This window comes from Poromitra crassiceps (genome assembly GCF_964638095.1).
Source record: "Poromitra crassiceps genome assembly, chromosome: 2".
In the NCBI taxonomy this organism is placed as follows: domain Eukaryota; kingdom Metazoa; phylum Chordata; class Actinopteri; order Beryciformes; family Melamphaidae; genus Poromitra; species Poromitra crassiceps.
In genome coordinates this window covers 23,408,209-23,426,754 of record NC_139624.1, presented here as the reverse complement: position 1 = coordinate 23,426,754, position 18,546 = coordinate 23,408,209, and the positions used below count along the sequence as shown (strand labels likewise).

The 18,546-nt window shown below is 42.5% G+C and overlaps 2 protein-coding genes across 2 annotated transcripts; one reads left to right on the top strand and one right to left on the bottom strand.

Annotated features, from left to right (window-relative positions):
* Window positions 1-979: 979 nt before the first annotated feature.
* On the bottom strand, window positions 980-13,425 carry dclre1c (DNA cross-link repair 1C, PSO2 homolog). The gene is made up of 15 exons (XM_083654645.1): window positions 13,225-13,425; window positions 12,970-13,021; window positions 12,748-12,832; window positions 12,553-12,612; window positions 11,457-11,512; window positions 11,219-11,320; window positions 10,463-10,535; window positions 7,432-7,572; window positions 6,924-7,025; window positions 6,550-6,686; window positions 6,411-6,465; window positions 5,894-5,982; window positions 4,401-4,498; window positions 3,477-3,566; window positions 980-2,684 (listed from the first exon to the last, which is right to left on the bottom strand). Exons 1-15 carry the CDS (start codon window positions 13,331-13,333, stop codon window positions 1,897-1,899), a joined length of 2,037 nt encoding a protein of 678 aa, XP_083510771.1. The 5' UTR covers window positions 13,334-13,425; the 3' UTR covers window positions 980-1,896.
* Window positions 13,426-14,764: 1,339 nt separating this feature from the next.
* On the top strand, window positions 14,765-16,075 carry meig1 (meiosis/spermiogenesis associated 1; the record flags this gene model as incomplete). The annotated part of the gene is made up of 2 exons (XM_083661627.1): window positions 14,765-14,908; window positions 15,947-16,075. 2 exons carry the CDS (start codon window positions 14,765-14,767, stop codon window positions 16,073-16,075), a joined length of 273 nt encoding a protein of 90 aa, XP_083517753.1.
* Between the last annotated feature and the right edge of the window lie 2,471 nt (window positions 16,076-18,546).

The window sequence follows — 18,546 nt, the reverse complement described above, 5'->3', positions numbered from 1 at the left end:
TCTGGCACCAGTTTCAGCCAGAGAAGCAGTCTGAAGAGCCTTGTTGCTGGAAACGTCACACAGCAGAAACTAAGTCTTTAAAACAGGAGCTATTTGGTTAGATCTCTCCCTTTTTTTTTATCTGCCAGGTATTCTTTGATCCAGCACCCATCCTATTGGGCGTTGGGATGTGTTTGTCATCATTTACCCATGTTCCGGCCAGCCCATGAAAACTGTCTATCTTGCAGATATGTAATCGTTGATTTTTATTTATCTTTAAAAAAAAATCAAAGATTTTGGCTTAGATCCAGGCAAGCAATTTGATTGGACAAGAGGCATTCCAGCCGTGATATTTAGTAGAACATCATGAGACGTTTCACTGTATTTATATCACTGTGTCACAGCTGTTCTAATCAAGGTTCCTACAAATATTCCAGACCTCTCTGTAGATTTTTTAGACCATATTTGACATTGAGTACACAAGGGCTAAAAACAGGTTGTAAATTATGTCTTTTCAAGTCAACTTTGCATCTCAGGGCTTGTGGATACTTGGATTTCACCAGGTAAGCGGTATGGAAGCTATCCCTTTGGAATAATCTGATCCCGTCAGTGGTGTAAAAAAAGGCAGCTTGTTTAGTGCAGTAGGGGCATGTGGGACAAGCGGCTGCTAACCGAAGCCATCTTGGTCAATACTGCATCAATTTCAAAGATTTCGGTTCACATTAGTTACTGTATACATAAAAAAGATGAGGTTGAAAAATATATGAATTCTCCTTTAACACTACATACTGTACATATCATAGATTAAACCCTTCAGCTACATCTGCTCACTCACAATGTCAAAATATAAGCAATATGATGTATAGATTTTGAGATAGTTTGACACACTTGTTTTTTTCCCTGAGCAATATAGTTTAATTGTGAAACATACCAACGAAACAGATGTTTAACAGGCAGAACATAACATCCAGACAAACGTAACAAACTGCCTCTAAATTGATCGGTTAACACATGGCAATATAATTATGCATGTTGAGAGTGGGAAAACAGTAAAATCTCCCAAAATTGCTGCCTGTATCTCCGAACTATCTCTTTAACCAAATCACACATTGGTTAATTGGGCAATTCTATGTGGTCTCCTTTTGATAACTGTAATAATGTTTATAATAATAATATTTTGTAACTTCCATTCACTGAGCCTCGCCTTAAACTGTTTGGGAGCCCCGCCTCCCACTGTGAAAACCTCTGATCTAGATCACAATAAAGGAAAGTGCAGCACAAAGGAAACGGCGACCACAAGTGCACAGGTGTGTTAATACAGGCTCCATGTAGGACGCAAATAAACTGACAGTGCATTGGAATGGAATGAGTGTTGTTTTTAGAGCTGCAACAACTAATTGATTAGTCGATCAACAGAAAATTAATCTGCAACAATTTTGATAACCGATTAATCATGGAGTCATTTTTTTTTAAGAGGAAAAAGGTCAAAATTCTCTGATTCCAGCTTCTAAGTTCTACAATGTGAATATTTTCTGGTTTCTTTACCCCTCTATGACAGTAAACTGGATATCTTTGGATTGTTGACATTTGAGGACATTTGGGAAACACTGATCGAGATTTTTCTGACATTTTACAGACCAAACAACTAATCGTTTAATCGAGAACATAATCGACAGATTAATCGATAATGAGAATATTTGTTAGTTGCAGCCCTAGTTGTTTTGTACTGAGGTCTGTGTGACATGCAGCTGGAATGACAGTAGTCCAAATACTCTCATGACTACATGTCAGGTATGAGACAAGTAACAGGAAGCACTCGTTCTCACTCTGTAAAGTATTATAAGCACAGTGAGTGCACTGGAAGTCCGGGGGGAAAGATCCATATTGTGCATCCCTAGACTTGAATATTCCTCTCAGTCACATGGAGCCCTGGCTTCCTTTTCTGATGAGCACCTCCTCTCCTGAAGCCAACCTGTGGTACAGATGTGACAGCTCGTCAGGTTGCGGCGTCTTTGACTCCGGCGTGCACGGAATGTCGAAGTCCGACGATGCCTGAGACAGCGACAGCTCCCCCGGCTCCGATTGGAGGCTCTGCTCGTCGTTCTCCTTCTTCGGAGAGGCGCTGTTGGTCATTGGCTGTCCGTGTTCCTGCCTCCTCTGCTCTGGTCGGACGATTAAAGTGTCAGATAAGGGCAACTCCCGATCGAGCGAGGCGTGGTCGGACAGAGAGGTAGACATGGATGAACTGATTTGTTTGTCGTTGTCGTCGTCGTCGTCGTCATCATCACTGAACAGCTCCGGGGTTTGAGAGCCAGTCATTCTGGAAGGGGAGGGACTTGTGAGAGAGCAGCAGGACTGTGATTGGCTATTGTGGCTGTTCTGGCTGTCAGTCAGCATCTCCACGGTGAAGAAGTCCTCCCATGCTGGAGCTTTAGAGGAAACGGTCAGAGGCTCGTTGCTCTCTCCATCTCTACCTCCCTCCATCGCTCTTGTCTTCTGGCATTCCTTCAACACCTGCTCTGTGGTGTCTCCGTTTCCCTCAATCTTCATAGGATCTTCTGTCTCCTCCTCCTCCTCCTCTTCATCGTTGGATTCGGTGCAGTCCATGTAGTTGGCAGCAGTGGACTGTGTGACTGTCATGGTCAAAGGTAAAGGTTCCTTGGCAGGCGTAGGGGGCGCTGTTGTCAGAGGATTCTGGACTTGCACTAGGATCAACAGAGATTCTTTTTTAGTAAATGATAACCAATAGATATCAAAGATTTGATAGGGACAAGACAGAAAATAGCAAGACATAGGCCCAATCCCAAACCAGCCCGACTCCTCGCCCTATCCACTCCCCCTCCGTTTGCGCATTCACGTGGAGGCGTCGCCATATTAAGGGCCTTCCCAAACCAATCAGCGTGGAGTGAGTGCTTTTAGCTAAATCCGACATATTTACTGTTATCATATAGATGACTCTGTATAGGTAACTGTTCATCAATGTGTACTGTCCTGACCAAATAAAGTAAATAAAAGTAAATATGCCACGGGGTGCCAACGCTATTTTTGTCAATTTAAAACATAACTTTGCATGTCAAGAAAGTTGCAGTTTGTCATCAAACTGAAACGTAGGGGTTTGTTTCGTATAAAAACGACATAGCTTGTGGAAGCTCGTGGCATGTCGCCGGTCTTCATCTTTGCCGGTAGCGAAAGTGACGTCACTTAGGCGACAGTGTACAGTATGTAGTCTTTCTGATTTATAACTTATAGTGCAACAGTTTGGCGACAAACTGCGACTTTCTTGACATGCAAAGGTATTTTTTAAATTGACAAAATTAACGTTGGCACCCCGTGGCACAATTCAAACGGGATCTAAAAAGTAACGTTATTCTCCGTTCACCGTCATTCATATTTTTTCAGCGCTGGTACAGGGAGAAAAGCAGGAAGTGACGTTCACTTTGCCTCTCTATTATCGGGGGGGGGGGGGATCAAAATACTGAGTAAAAGTATTTCTGCACCATGACTTTGTTCTTCCTCGTTCAACACCATCTTCTTCCTCACTGGTGCCACATCCAGCCCATCAAACAGCCCGTCATCGCTGTCTGAATCTGAATACAACAGAAACAAATAGTTACATATTTAAATGAGGTATGCCGACTATGGTTAAAAACATTGGTTCGCCTATTTATTGAGCCGATATTCACCTTTTATGAAAAGTCAAATGTGTGCCACTCAGTGTCACCCATCTCTGATTTTATGTAGTTTGTTTGATTACATATTTATTATAGATTTGACAATACCACACTGGTTACAGTGGTTGTCTATGGGAAGCCCTTAACCTGAATAGATTATAATGCCAGTCTGAAGTATAGGAAATCATCTATTGAAGCAATTTACTGTAACTGTCTAAACTATTTGATACTGTATCCATCCATCTACCATGATACCATAAAAATATTTGCAAATGCTATTTGAGGATAACTGTCATGTGCGCCAATTAGAATAGAAAATACAAAAGTCCAAAAGTTGGTTTATTTTTAGTGTTAAAATTGGACTTGGAAAGTGAAAGGTTAGAACTACCAAAAATAAAAAAAGACACATTAGGGATAAATAAAATGTAATATTACCTAAAACTAGAATGAGTAGTCCACATGTTTAGTAGCAATAATTTTATTACGATAAAAAAAAACATTTTCTCTCTACAACCTCAACTTGAAACATAAGTCAGACCCAGACAGTGACAGATATGGGACAAAACTAGAATTATGCCCACAAGCCGCACAGCTGCCGAAAATTACAGAGGAAATGCTACAGTTCAGACAATATATACGTTGAAGATGATATGTTGAAGGCACCTGTGTGGAAGTAAGAGAGTGTGTGTGTGTGTGTGTGTGTGTGTGTGTGTGTGTGTGTGTGTGTGTGTGTGTGTGTGTGTGTCTCACCATATGTAGGCCGCTCCTCCCTGGTGCGTTTGAGGACTCCCAGTGGTTTGTATATGAACGCTGCTCGTTCAGACTGCTTCCTGCACATGGGCTGCAACCTGGACCACAGACAATCCGGATCAGATAGACAGTAGTATTATCATTTGTTGTCAATACGTCATAGCAACGATAAAGACGTGCACATTTTTATATGTGGTCCATATCGGCCAGTCGTGTCATCCACCTCCCTGACGACAGCTACAGAAAAACCTGACATGGAATACTGTTGTCTTCTGACATGGAATGCTGTTGTCTTCTTTGCACAGTTTCTTTATGTGTTTTGTAAATTAATTTCTTGTTTAAAGGTTGAATGTAGAAATCAATTAAGTTTCCTCTACAACTGAATGGGTGCGGTGGAGAGTTTTAGTGTCCCATGCTTTTCCAAGCTGATAGGAACATGATTCTGGGGGAAATACCTGTCATTTTTCAAAATGAAAACGGTCAAATTTCAGATACTAAATGTCTAAAAAAAAAGAGAGAAGAAATTAATGAATATGTAAGGAAAATCACACACTAATTAAATTTGCTCACTCACTCCTGGAACCAAAAAGCAAATACTTTCTCATACATGTAGATTCTGATGACCTCCGCCAATGGAGTTGTCCAGGAGGTCATGTTTATGCCCTGGTTTGTCTGTTAGTCCATCTGCTTATTTGTGTCTGTCTGTCATTCCGTCTGTTATTTGCATGTTTTTCGGCAGGATATCTCAAAACGTTATGAACAGATTTGCATGAAACCATTTAGAACAATAGGTCATAGGCCAACTTACAACTGATTAAAGGATGGCTTTACCCATAATCAACCCACTTTGTATCACATATAATCTCTGTAATATATATAAGCACATGGGCAGTGTTTACCTTCTCTCTCTGTTTACCTCATGGAGAAAAATTCTCCTGCAGAAACTCCGCCCCCGCCAGCTGCAAGTCATTAAGGCTTGTTAGATTCTCTGGATGTGCGCATACTTAAAAAATATAAAAAAAACAGTAACAGCCGCCCTCAGAGCAGATTCTGCCTCTCCAGCAGAACTTCCGCAGCTCCGTTGTGACGCGCTCAACGACGCACTTTGCCAGAGGAGGATATCCGTGAGCAAAACAGAGAGAGAAGGTAAACACTGCCCATGTGCTTATATTACCCAGATTATTAATTATACAAAGTGGGTTGATTATCGGTAAAGCCATCCTTTAACTTTACATGCCCAGTGGCCAAAAGGGGCGTGGCAATGGCTACAGGCGCCTAACTTCCAAACGGATTCACGTGACACCACAAAACTTTGTAGAAAGGTTGATGGAGGTATGCACTCTAGTTTTGTTTTGTTTTGCTTACTTTATTCCTTCCCGCTTTTATTTGGCTTAGCTTTGGGACTCAGTAGTGATCGTAGAATGAAGACTTTATTATCCACTTTATGGTGTTGTAGTGTAAATGACATGAAAGTGAATAAAAAGTTGACTCACAACTCTGCAACTTCGGTCAGTGTCCGGCCAATAGGGATAACACTGGGGAAGATGTTGACCGGCTGCAGGTAGGACAGGAAGTCTTTAATCTGAAAACAGAAAATGTAGAGGTGCATTGACACAATCAATAGATTGATGGATGGATAAACAAATAATATCTATTTGTTGACAGATGCATTTACAGCATATTTCAACTGTTCAAAATACATGAAGGCAGGAAGGAAGGATTGAATGCATAGGATCACCGTGGATTATGATACTTGTCTGCTGTGAAAACATTTATTAACAATACATATTAAAATTAGCAGTGATTATAGGTCTGTTGGTATGCACGGTTGCATTGACTGGATATAGGTTTGTTGGTATGCACGGTTGCATTGACTGGATATAGGTTTGTTGGTATGCACGGTTGCATTGACTGGATATACTGTCGGTTCGAAAAATACTATTGATGTGCGAATGAATCGCATGAAGAAAACGCCAGCGGTGTGTAAGGACCTTAACAATGTAAAAGTACCTCAGTGTAGGAGGAGTGGAAGCTGAAGCAGGCTCTATAGGAACTGGCTCCTGTTCTGGAAACAAATGGCATATTCATTCATGAAAACATTATAGATATAATTTATATAAATCTTTATGACTTGTGTTGACGCTCTTACTTGACCACAACGTTGCTTTTCTTGCTCCTCTCTCCAAACCACATGGTGGACGGTTTGATGCTGACGATGCGGAGAGGGGTCCCGTCGGAGGCTGAACAGCCACACGGCAGCCTGTTGCCACGGAAAAACTCCTCATCCTGCACACACACGCACACACACACACACACACACACACACACACATACACACACACACAGTTTGTGGTATCCTTCAACATGGATTACAAATTTCCTGTTGAATGTTTCATGTATAAATGTGTACGTGTACCATTTTCGAGGAGTTATTCAGACCTTGATTTATTCTATGACACGGGCGTGTGTGTGTGTGTCTGTGTGTGTGTGCGTGCGTGCCTATGTGTGTGTGTCATGTGGGACCTTGGGGTGTCGACAGGCATGGATCTGTGTGTTGCGGTCGGTCGTCACGTAGCTCATGATCTCGGGCATCTTCTTAAACATAGTCAGACTTTTGACGTGGATCTAGGAGAGAACAAACACAACCACATTTGGCAGGAATCATTCACACTAGGGATGCACGATACTGGATTCTCTGCTGATATCCAATATGTCGATATTTTCTAACTCTTTTGGCCGACTGTTGATACAGATACAGTATATGCGTGCATTTTCCCCCACCTAATTTCAGAGAACATCAAGTCTCTCCTGTAGTGGAATTAACACATTAGTATGCCTACTCTTATCGTGATGGCTCACTGGCAGATGCAGACATACATTTGCAGATGCAGACATAAATAAATACAATGCTTTTCAAAATGATAATGTACACATTCACTAGAAACATCTATTTTAACTGTGTGTCTAATCTACATCTACATCTAATTCACACGTGTTTGTTCATACATGTGTCGAGCAGTGTGTGTGTTACCTGTGTGTTGAACTCTTCCCCCAGGTTGGTAAACAGGTATTCATATCCATAGGCAGCTTTACAGTTGAGCCAGACAACATGGTAGACGCTCTGCCTGATCCAGTTCCTGACCAGCTCTCTAATACCACTCAAACATGCTTCCTACGCACGCACGCGCGCGCGCACGCACGCACGCACGCACGCACGCACACACACACACACACACACACACACACACACACACACACACACACACACACACACACACACACACACACACACACACACACACACACACACACACACACACACACACACGATAACACAACATTGGATATAAAATTCAGTTTCCATGACTTCTAACTACCTCCATGATATACCAGCAGGAATCCGGTAGGGCTGGGTATCGCCACTGTAGAACAAGTCACTCAAGGATACATGTATGCACCGCATATGCATACTATACGAGGGATCAGCCCAGCAGCATTTTGGTAAACAAACCGCGTCACTGGGTGGCAACGGCAATGGAACCCTATGGAGCCCAAGTGGCGTGAGGCGTGATTGTCTGACTCTAGCCAGTTAACTCTGTTTACATTTTAAAAACTCGCGACAGTTCACACAACTTTAACACGACATGCATATATTATACATCAAACTCTTGAGCTACTTCTGCTCTCACTCAGAATGTCAAAATATAAGCGATGTGATGTATAGTTTTTGATATATTAACGTTTGTTTGGGCACAACTCATACTATTAACTGCCACGGGGTTCCGCGTTTCTGGGTGTCTAGTGACGTCACGCTGATTCGTCCTATAGAACAAGATAAGAAACAATGTATAATATATACAATGAAAACATTCTGAGACAAAGCACATACATTACTACTGTATATGTACATGTACCTTGTACTACAGTTTAAACGTGATTACAGTTCCGATTAGCCTTCAGCCAGTGTTTAAGATGGGTTTTAAAGGTGGAGTATGTGGGACATTCTCTTATAGTGGAAGGTAGTGGTACTGTACGCTATTCCAGATTTTACTACCTCACTCACTCACTGCATCGACTCAGGCCGGGATGACCACCATCGGGCACGATGTGAGATCTTCCACACGTCTCGTGCTTCCATCAGGGAGCGTAGCTCCCCAGTTGTTACAGCTCCGCAGTCCTCTTTTAGGGTGTTGACCATGGTCAACCATTTGGTCTTCCTGGGTTCATCCTTCCATGAGTTGGTTCCCACAGAATGACTTGGCTAGCAGGCAGCTCAGGGTGTCTCGCGCAGTGGCCAGCTAGCTGTAGTCGCCTGTCTCTTATTTTACTAGTGAGGGATGGTAAGTCATCATAGAGTTGCTTATTTGTGATGTGCTGTGACCAGCAGATGTTAAATGCCATTCGCAGCATACCCTTACTACTGTACTACCCTTGACTGACAATACAGTTTGTCCAAAAGTGGTACGTCTGTCGGGCACTTCACAGTCCCCTCTCGTAGTGGCCCTAATGGGGGTTGATCTTGTTGCACTAAGAACCAAACCACACGAGTCTGATGGGGTTAAAGCTTCAAAGGAAAAGGCATTATATTAAAAGACCGATATTGGGATTTATGAATTGATATCAGTTCCTTCAAATTAACTGGCACAGGGGTGGCCAACCCGAGGCTCTCGAGCCGCATGTGGCTCTTTGCTTGTTCTTATGCGGTTCTTGAATTCACATCAAATTGTTTGTGTGTGTTTTTTGCTTATGCTTATATATACCACAGCTTCAGTGTGAGAGCCAACCACTTCTAACCAATTGTATACGTACCTTGGAAACTGACTCAGTTGTTCCGAAAATTTGCCAAGCTCTCCGAGACAGTAACACATCTAGGTGGTGGGCCGAAGGCTGCTATCTGCTTTAGTTTTTGAGATGATCGATCCGCATCTTACGGTTAGGTTCTTTTTTCATATGAACTAAATACATTTCTTCTGAACACGATTCTGTTTGTTGGCAGCCTCAAATCGAACGCAGTTTAATGAAAACTTAATTTATTAGATCAGGGAAACGCTATCGCAAAAACCAATCAAATGCTCGTTCTAGTGTCACATGACTTGAATCAGCCAATGATATTCGCGCAAACAGGACGTATAGGAAGTGAACAAACCATAACAAACGCATCACAGGACGAAGCCTAAGCTGTCAGGTAAGTCTATCAAGTCTCCTATCAAGTAGCGTGGTACATTGCCTGTGCTAAAAAGCCACATTAGGGTTATGGTTTGGGTTCAGGTTAAATAACAAAGAGTTAATTGTGACTTCCGGTTGACTCTGAACACAATGAGAACAGCCCGATACATGATGTGGCTCTTTGCACCACAGCCATTTTTGGGGCTCTACTAGTCAACGGGTTGGCCACCAGTGAACTAGCGGAATACCTGTCCCGTGCAGTGTATTGAGTGTAAATGTTGCGTTCTCTGCACGGCACGCCCAACCCATATGGACTGTGTGCTGCAGGCTGGCCAGCACAGACAGACATTTCTGTGTCTCGTTTGTTCCCCAGCCCCATAAATGTTGTAAAGTTCATCGAAAATAGCTCCCCAACAGATACAAAAACACGAGCATATATGTGTTTGATGTACAAAGAACTGCCGCAATCGGATTGGTGAAACACGCATTTAAAACAATAAATCATGATTTCCGTCTCCCTGGAGCTGTAGGGTTGCTCCTCTGACAGCTCCTCAACTCTCCTCAACAGGCAGCCAGACTGCGAACGCTCTGCTCCGGCTGGTTCGCCCGGTGGAGGCTGCGCAGCCATTGTGCAGCATGGCCAAGTTCGGACATTAAGCTGTGCGTCGATAAATCGGCCCTAATGAGCTAATTTAAAAATGCGGCTCAGTTAGGTCACCCACATGAGGTGCTCTTTACACTTGCTGAAAGATTCAGTGTGATTGCACGTGAAAGGGCATAGCTGTGGCCGAACACAATTCTGCTCCCAGACAGACACTTTGCATTCTTATTATAGGATATTGATTTGATATGGATATATTTTAACACTAGAATCCTGGAAGAAATGTTTTACCTACCCGACTGGGAATTTGGTAGAAGCGCGGGTCATAGAAGGTGGAGTCCAGATACACACTCTGAATATCTTTCACTCTGCGTGGGAGACAGACAGCAGACAACAGTGTGAGGAAGCAAGAGAAACACAAAGACAGATAGAGCATCCAATAGATGCAATCAAAACGTGGAAAACCTGTCAAACACACAGGTTCCTCACAAAATAACTCAATATTCCTGAGTAGTGTTACCATCCAAGTAGTAGACAGTAGTAAGGCTGGGATATATATCAATATTAAATCAATATCATGATATGAGACTAGATATCGTCTTATATTTTGGATATGGTAATATGGTGATCTGGCATAAGTGTTGTATTTTCCTGGGTTTAAAGGCTGCATCACAGTAAAGTGATGTCACCAGCACACTGTTGTAGCTGCTCTATTATTTGCCTTTTACCCACTTAGTCATTATATCCACGTTACTGATGATTATTTCTCAAACATCTCATTGTGTAAATATTTTGTGAAAGCACCAATAGTCATCCCTACAATATTGTCGCAAAATCAATATTGAGGTATTTGGTCAAAATTATTGTGATATTTGTTTTTTGTCCATATCACCCAGCCCTACATCTCACATCTGGCTTTGACTTTCAACTGAACATTTAGCGCACTTCGTAGAAAATACCAAGATATACAGTATATCCTGTATTTAGCCTAAAAATACAGATATGATTTTTGGTCCCTGGACAGTAGTAGAGATATACAGCAGTAACCAACCTGCTGCCAGAGTGCAGTAGCTCTATCCGTGAGGCGTCTCCTTCCGCAAACCTGAAGTCCCCTGTATACAACACGTTACCTTGGGACCCTTCAATCAGGAACCTACACACACATGCGCGCACACACACACACACACACACACACACACACACAGCGATGAGCACCAAGCAGTCAAACAAACTCCCTACAAACAGCTGCACACACACACACACACTTATTTGAGAATAGTTAAACTCACATGACAGAGCCTGGACAGTGACCTGCTGGTAGCAGAGTGATGACGACCTCTTCTTTCTGTGACACAAACACCAGACAGGATGTCTTTGAGCACGGTCAAAAGCAGCAGTGAAGCGCTATATAATATAAATGTACATTACATGTAAATGTAGTGTACATCATTACATTACTAAACATACAATAATGAGTTAGATTAATGTTCTGTAATTCTACTCATATTCTAATATTTCTTATATTTCCATTCTTATACTTATTAAACAATAATTACAATAATTACTCTCTGATTAATAACGCTAACAATAATAATAAAACAACACTAACAATAATAATGGTTTTATTATTAGTAGTAGTAGCAGTAGTAGTAGCAGCTTATTATTATTATTAATACTTTATTATTCAGAGACTAATTGTTGTAATTATTGTACAATAATAATTCCTCTAAATCTAGTTTCAAACAGCCGGGGAAAAAAAGGCAATTTTTTGTCTTTGGTTGCAGGCAAAGCACCCCCCCCCCCCCCCTTGCGGCCCTGTCTGGTGCCCCCCCCCCCCCCCCCCACCCCCAATTGATTGATTGCTTATTGATTGGTCATTGATCATTATTGACTCTGTTCAATACTTCTAAGATGTCTCTTTGTTGGACTCTCTCCTGCATCTGCAGAGCATTCCTTAAGATAGATAACATGTATTTTGTCTTGTGACCAGACCAAGGTTGTATTGTCTCTTATGAAAGATCAACGTTGAGCTTGTGTGGCGTGATGGAAACTTACTTGCTTATGGAACTTCTGTGTAGCTAATGGAAATGTACTGGCTTCCCTATTGTGGGGGGCTGGGGCTCATTTTAGTATATGATGGGTAGATGCCTTGGCTTGTGGCTCAGTCCTCCTGACTGTCTTTTTCTACAGGACTGTGACCCGCTGAGCACAGTGCAACTTCGTTATGGAATAAAAAACCTCCTGATTCATTTTAAATGAGCAATTGATTTATTGATGGATCAACAAAGCATTTAGACATTTTACAATTACAGCTCCCACTTGGAAAACCGATGGGGATCAGGTAGGGAAAGCCCTACCTGAAACCATCAGCGATCAGTTGTTTACCTCTCCTGACGTCTCGTCCACCAGTGAAATCTGAGTGGGGCTCTCCAGCTCCAAAGGAACCTGCAGCAGATCATTCAACGGGAGAGAAAATAACCGTTCCATCTCATTTCAACAAATAATACTCATAATAATCACTCAAAGCCAATGTCATCTGCAGCATAAACAATTCAAATGACAGTAGTGTTGGAGACTTACTATGTATTCCTCCCAGAATGCATACTTGGGATTGCTCAGCAGAAGCTCTTTAGTCACGAAGGAACAGTACAGTTTGACTGTTCGACTGGGACCAACACACACACACACACACACACACACACACACACACACACACACACACACACACACACACACACACACACACTTAGTCAAGCCAATATTATGATGAATATGATCTGCATATTCTGTAATTGTCCTAACCTGAACTTCAGTTTCCTCTTCAACAGAGGTCCTTTCAGTCCTTTCATGTGATCTGTTGAGAATAATAATAATAATAACCAGGGTGGGTTAACAAGTTTAAGTAACTACTATCATATGCATAAAAGTAAAGAAGGAATACTTTTCATGTTCCCCCTTTTAAACTGTAGCAATACTTATATATTAGCGTTATATAAGTAATACACTTCAGCTACATCAGATAGCTTGTAGTAAGCTTCAGTACTAATAGCAACTCACCTTTATGACAGTGGGAGAGAAAGTATGCCCGGGCATGTACATTCTCCCTGTCGAAGCGGTCCAGCGAAATTGTGGGATACTCCTTCATACGCCCCGCAAACGAGCTCATTTTTCAACTCAATGTTTTGCGACTATCTTCTAGTAGTAAACATGACTTTTCTATATGAGGCACCTGGCTGTGTTGTTTGAAAGCCCCTCTCACGCCCAATACATCAACGTATCCATGCTCCTCCTGCCCAGTCTACTCCACTTCCTTATTATGGCTGTCCAAAGAGTATAGGAGGCAAGAAAAGAAACAAGACGAAACCTTATTTTGACAACAGCGCCGCCGCCATTTTGGCCTGAAAAATCCTCCTTACAACATCACGGAAGCGAGAGCCCGGAGCGGGACGCCGGGAAGAACACAGGCCATTTCGGTTGATGTACTTTTGTACGGTGGGACGTTTTATACGGTAGTCTCCTTCATTCAGGCCTAGGCTCGACGCGTCGCGGCTACTTCAGGCCCAAATGGCGAAGGCGAGGTTTTATTTTCGTTTCTCATCATGTAAGTTCTTTGGGCTGGCTGTTTTCTTCTTTGTTCAGCCTGTAAGTTGTTTGGCGCCATCTACTGTCAGCAATGCCGGTCCTCCGACGTAGAAGAAGAGAGTTGACGGTTACCCGGCAACCGAAGACAAGCGACATATGACAACATCAAAGCCAAGTAACCTACAAGCAAATTTGCTGGGAGAGTCTGGCAAGCCGAGCGAGACTATCTACAAGCTAGAAAGCAAGTAGAGTCCAACTCCAAAAGAGCGGTAAGTAGGTTAACACTTAATTAACTAATTAACTGAAATTAATTACATATTGTGAATTTAGGCACTCGTTTGAGGAGCCTAGACCACTAATTGTTACTAGCAAGCATCTCTCTCTCTCTCTCTCTCTCTCTCTCTCTCACACACACACACACACACACACACACACACACACACACACACACACACACACACACACACACACACACACACACACACACACACACACACACAGTCTCACACACAGTCTCACACACAGTCTCACACACACACACACACACACACACACACACACACACACACACACACACACACACACACACACACACACACACACACACACACACACACACGGTATGGTTTGAAGTTTGATGTTTAGGTAAGAAACCAATTTGACTTTTTGTGCTTTGCTCAATACTGTATGCCATGATGCTCACCCGGTGTTATGGCAATAAACCATATAATTTCAGCTCCATTCTTAAATATTCAATGAATATACAGAATTCATCAGGGTAAAATATAACTTTTTTACATTATTTTTGAAGAGCATCTACAGCCCCATCAGAGTTGTAACTGTAACCTGATGAGTTTGTGACTGCAGGGTTGCAAGGGACTCAAGGCGAGTGAAAGCATGTTGCAATTATTGTCATGTGGGCACTAGTAAACAGAAACCATTTTTTGTTCTCACGCTCCCCCCCCCCCCCCCCCCCCTCAAAGAAAAGGTCTGTCATCTTCCCTGCAGTCGCATTATGCGAGCCATCCATGACAGCAGCTCAGCACCAAAGTCCATGAGCAGAGCCACGGGTTGGACGTCCGAGGTGGAGAACCTGTACAGGTTCCAGCAGGCCGGTTACAGAGACGAACTGGAGTACAGACAAGTCAAACAAGTGGAGGTGATGCATGCTCTAATCTGGTTGTAGTTGTGTTTCTCATTGTGGAATAGGATCACTGTTTTTAGCTTTTATCCAACAAGTTTCATTCTGTCTGTCTGTCTGTCTGTCTGTCTGCCTGTCTGTCTGTCTGTCTGTCTGTCTGTCTGTCTGTCTGTCTGTCTGTCTGTCTGTCTGTCTGTCTGTCTGTCTGCCTGCCTGTCTGTCTGTCTGTCTGTCTGTCTGTCCCCACAAAAGTAGACCAATCACAGCTCACACGGCTATGTGCATGATGTCACGAAACACAAACGTGACACTGAAATGAAAGAAGCCACATGCGATTCTCAGCCTGCCAGAAATGTTCATATCTGCACTAATATGCAAAGATTACACAAAATATATAGCCAATATTATCTTACTTTAATGTAGATGCAAAGCAACATGCAATCAGCTGGCCCCAAGACTCATCCCAGAAAAATCACCAGAATGTTTTAACATACAGGATGATATAATATAAGGATGATATCTTACAGATTTGTGGCTTCTACAGGAAGATATATCCATAGTCTTGCTTGGGAAGCTGGCAAGCGAGACTACCACATCCACATTACATCCAATGACGGTGTTGAAATCACGCCTTTATAGACTCTGTGTCTCGTTGTTTCCACTACAGCCTTTTATTACATTACATTACATTAGGTCATTTGGAAGACGCTTTTGTCCAAAGCGACTTACATTAACACATTTTTTGTCAGCAATAGAGCAATCAACTGTGCAACACAGTCTATGACAGCTACAACTTCTGAAGAAAAGTGGTAACGTTTTTGTTTTTTGTTTTTTTATGTGGCTCTTCAGAATAAAATGGATGTGTAGACATTCAGCAGATTGTAGTTTTAGTTATATGGGCATTTCTCAGAAGCAGAGCTCATTGGACTATACCCATTCAGGTGTACACGTAACTGTACTGATGATATCTGGATGTAAGAGGAACATTTATTCATAAATTATGATAATGTATTGATCATGTCTGTCCTTGTCTCTGTTTCTGTGTCTTTGTCTCAGATCGACAAATGGCCGGAGACGGGCTTTGTGAAGAAGCTCCAGCGTCGAGACAACACGTTCTATTACTACAGCAGGAACAGGGAATGCCAGGACAGAGAAGTCCATAAAGTCAAGGTCTATTCCTACTAAGATGTCCACAACTCCAGGAGAGAGCTGCGCTAACGCTATCACATGAATTATGATCATACAGCCGCTGCCTGCCAACACACACACACACACACACACACACACACACACACACACACACACACACACCGGTAGGACGTAACACGTGGGAGGATCACGCTATTCCCACCAGTTCTCACCCACACACACAACAGGGCCCACCCTATCCCCCTTGATGAACTCTTATTTTGAAGGAAGCATGACCATGACCCCTCTCTCATTTGCAATAAAGGAAGTTTGAATTTGAAATCTGAATTTAGATCAATGGATTTTCTTTTCTGCAGAATGAACATGTTTTATGTTCCAGTTTCTTAAAAAAAAATTACAGGTACATTTTAAGAAGAACACGTTTTCACATAGGGTTATCTCAGCTACCATAGGCCTATCAAACAAATTATCAAATCTACTGCTTAACTGTGCATTACAATTGACAGCAACTGTGCAATTCTCTATAGTCAAAGGTAATGAAAATAGTTTACCATTTAGTGATGATGAATACAGAAAACATGAATAGGCTATTTAACATCTAACTTGTTCCTGAAAACTTACGCACACACCTTACGCCGAAGCAACGCTCAACCTAAGCTCAATCTACGTTGAACCCACAAGTTTCATTTCGGCGTCCTTGTTAACAGGCAAAGCCGTTCACACCAGCCGCGTGCATGCCTTGCTCAAGGCGCGCTCAAGCAATCGTTCAGGATTCAGTCCTATTTTCCAAGCGTGAAGCTGCCAGGCATGAAGTCAATGGAAGTTGTGGGCGGGTTCAAGGTGTGCCGAGCGAGGAGCTGAGGAAAAGAGCATGCTTCTTGTGTGACCGGTTAAAGGAACACTGCCCATTTTCAACCAGCTTTGTATCATTAGAACATCAGTAGTATATCAGAAAACTGTAAACTGTTTTGAAGTCTGTCATTTAATTTGACAGTTATTGAGTGTTAAAGTGTGGACCAGTGACATCACTGGTCCACACTAACTCAAATTAATAACTCATTAACTCAAATCAACTCTCAATAACTGTCAAACTAGATGAATGATGAATAGTTTGACAGTTATTGAGAGTTGATTTGAGTTAATGAGTTATTAATTTGAGTTAGTGTGGACCAGTGATGTCACTGGTCCACACTTTAACACTCAATAACTGTCAAATTAAATGACAGACTTCAAAACTGTTTACAGTTTTCTGATATACTACTGATGTTCTAATGATACAAAGCTGGTTGAAAATGGGCGGAGTGTTCCTTTAAGCGTCAGCTCAGCTTGCCTCAAGCTTCAGTTCTGCTTATGTTAAGTGCCAGGTGTGAACAAAAGCGTATGGCCTATGTCCACCTCCTGAACAGATCCACACCAATGTAATCTGTCAGACGCATGCGGGATCCGACAAAAATAGAACAGCCAGGTGCGTATTTTTAACGTACCGCATGTATTGCCTATCTATTAACATGGGCGAGAGTCTGTTCTGACAGTTTTACTGGATCCGCACGGAGCCGTAGTGTACATTGGGTTTTAGCCTTCATAAGTGCATCACATTGGGTTGAAGGAATTCTCAGAGCAATTTTAACACTTTGCACAATGCTAAGTCATCCTGTGGGCCGGATTGAACCCGCCGGCGGCCCGGTTCTGTTCCCCGTGCCGTATGTTTAACACCCCTGGTGTAGCGGCACTGAACAAGTTTCACTGAGATCAACTGCAAGAATGGAAAATTCCTCCATCCTCATGACGTCATTGCAATTACTACGGAGGAGGACTGATGTAAGATGTTCTCTGCAGAGCTTTAACGCCTGTTCACATTTAGCACTTCATTGAATACATGTGACTGGATTTTCCATTTGTTGGGATTAAGAGCAGAGCCTGCCTGTTACACTCTGCTCATGTGATGCCAGCAGGGTGGGATTAAGAGCCCTGCCTGATACACTCTGCTCATGTGATGTGTGCTGAGAATTTAGAAGTTGTTGTAATACCTCCCTCAAGACCTAGGGGGCACTATCGGCAGTAAACTGCTCTAATCTAGGACTCCCTGGTGAGAGGCTTGATAGAGGTCTGAATGAGAGGATTCTAGGTCAGTCCCTTGAGATGCAGAGAGGAGGAGGAGCTGATCCCGAGCTCTGTGACTTTGCTTTTGTAAATAAATCATTTTTATACTTTTTAACTTCTACTTTATTGGTCTTTATTATGTTAGAATAGTATTTTTACCACAATGGCAGCAGGGTGGGATTGAGAGCCCTGCCTGTTACACTCTGCTCATGTGATGGCAGCAGGGTGGGATTACAGTAGCTGCAGTGTGTTATCACCCCACAGGCTCTCGCATCTCATCTTTTCCCCATGGATCCAAAACAGAGCCTATTATGTAGAGATATGAATCATACTGTATATTATGCTTATTGACTTGTCATTAGAATGCCACTGTGTAACGCTGGGGCAAAACACTGATACTGATTTTA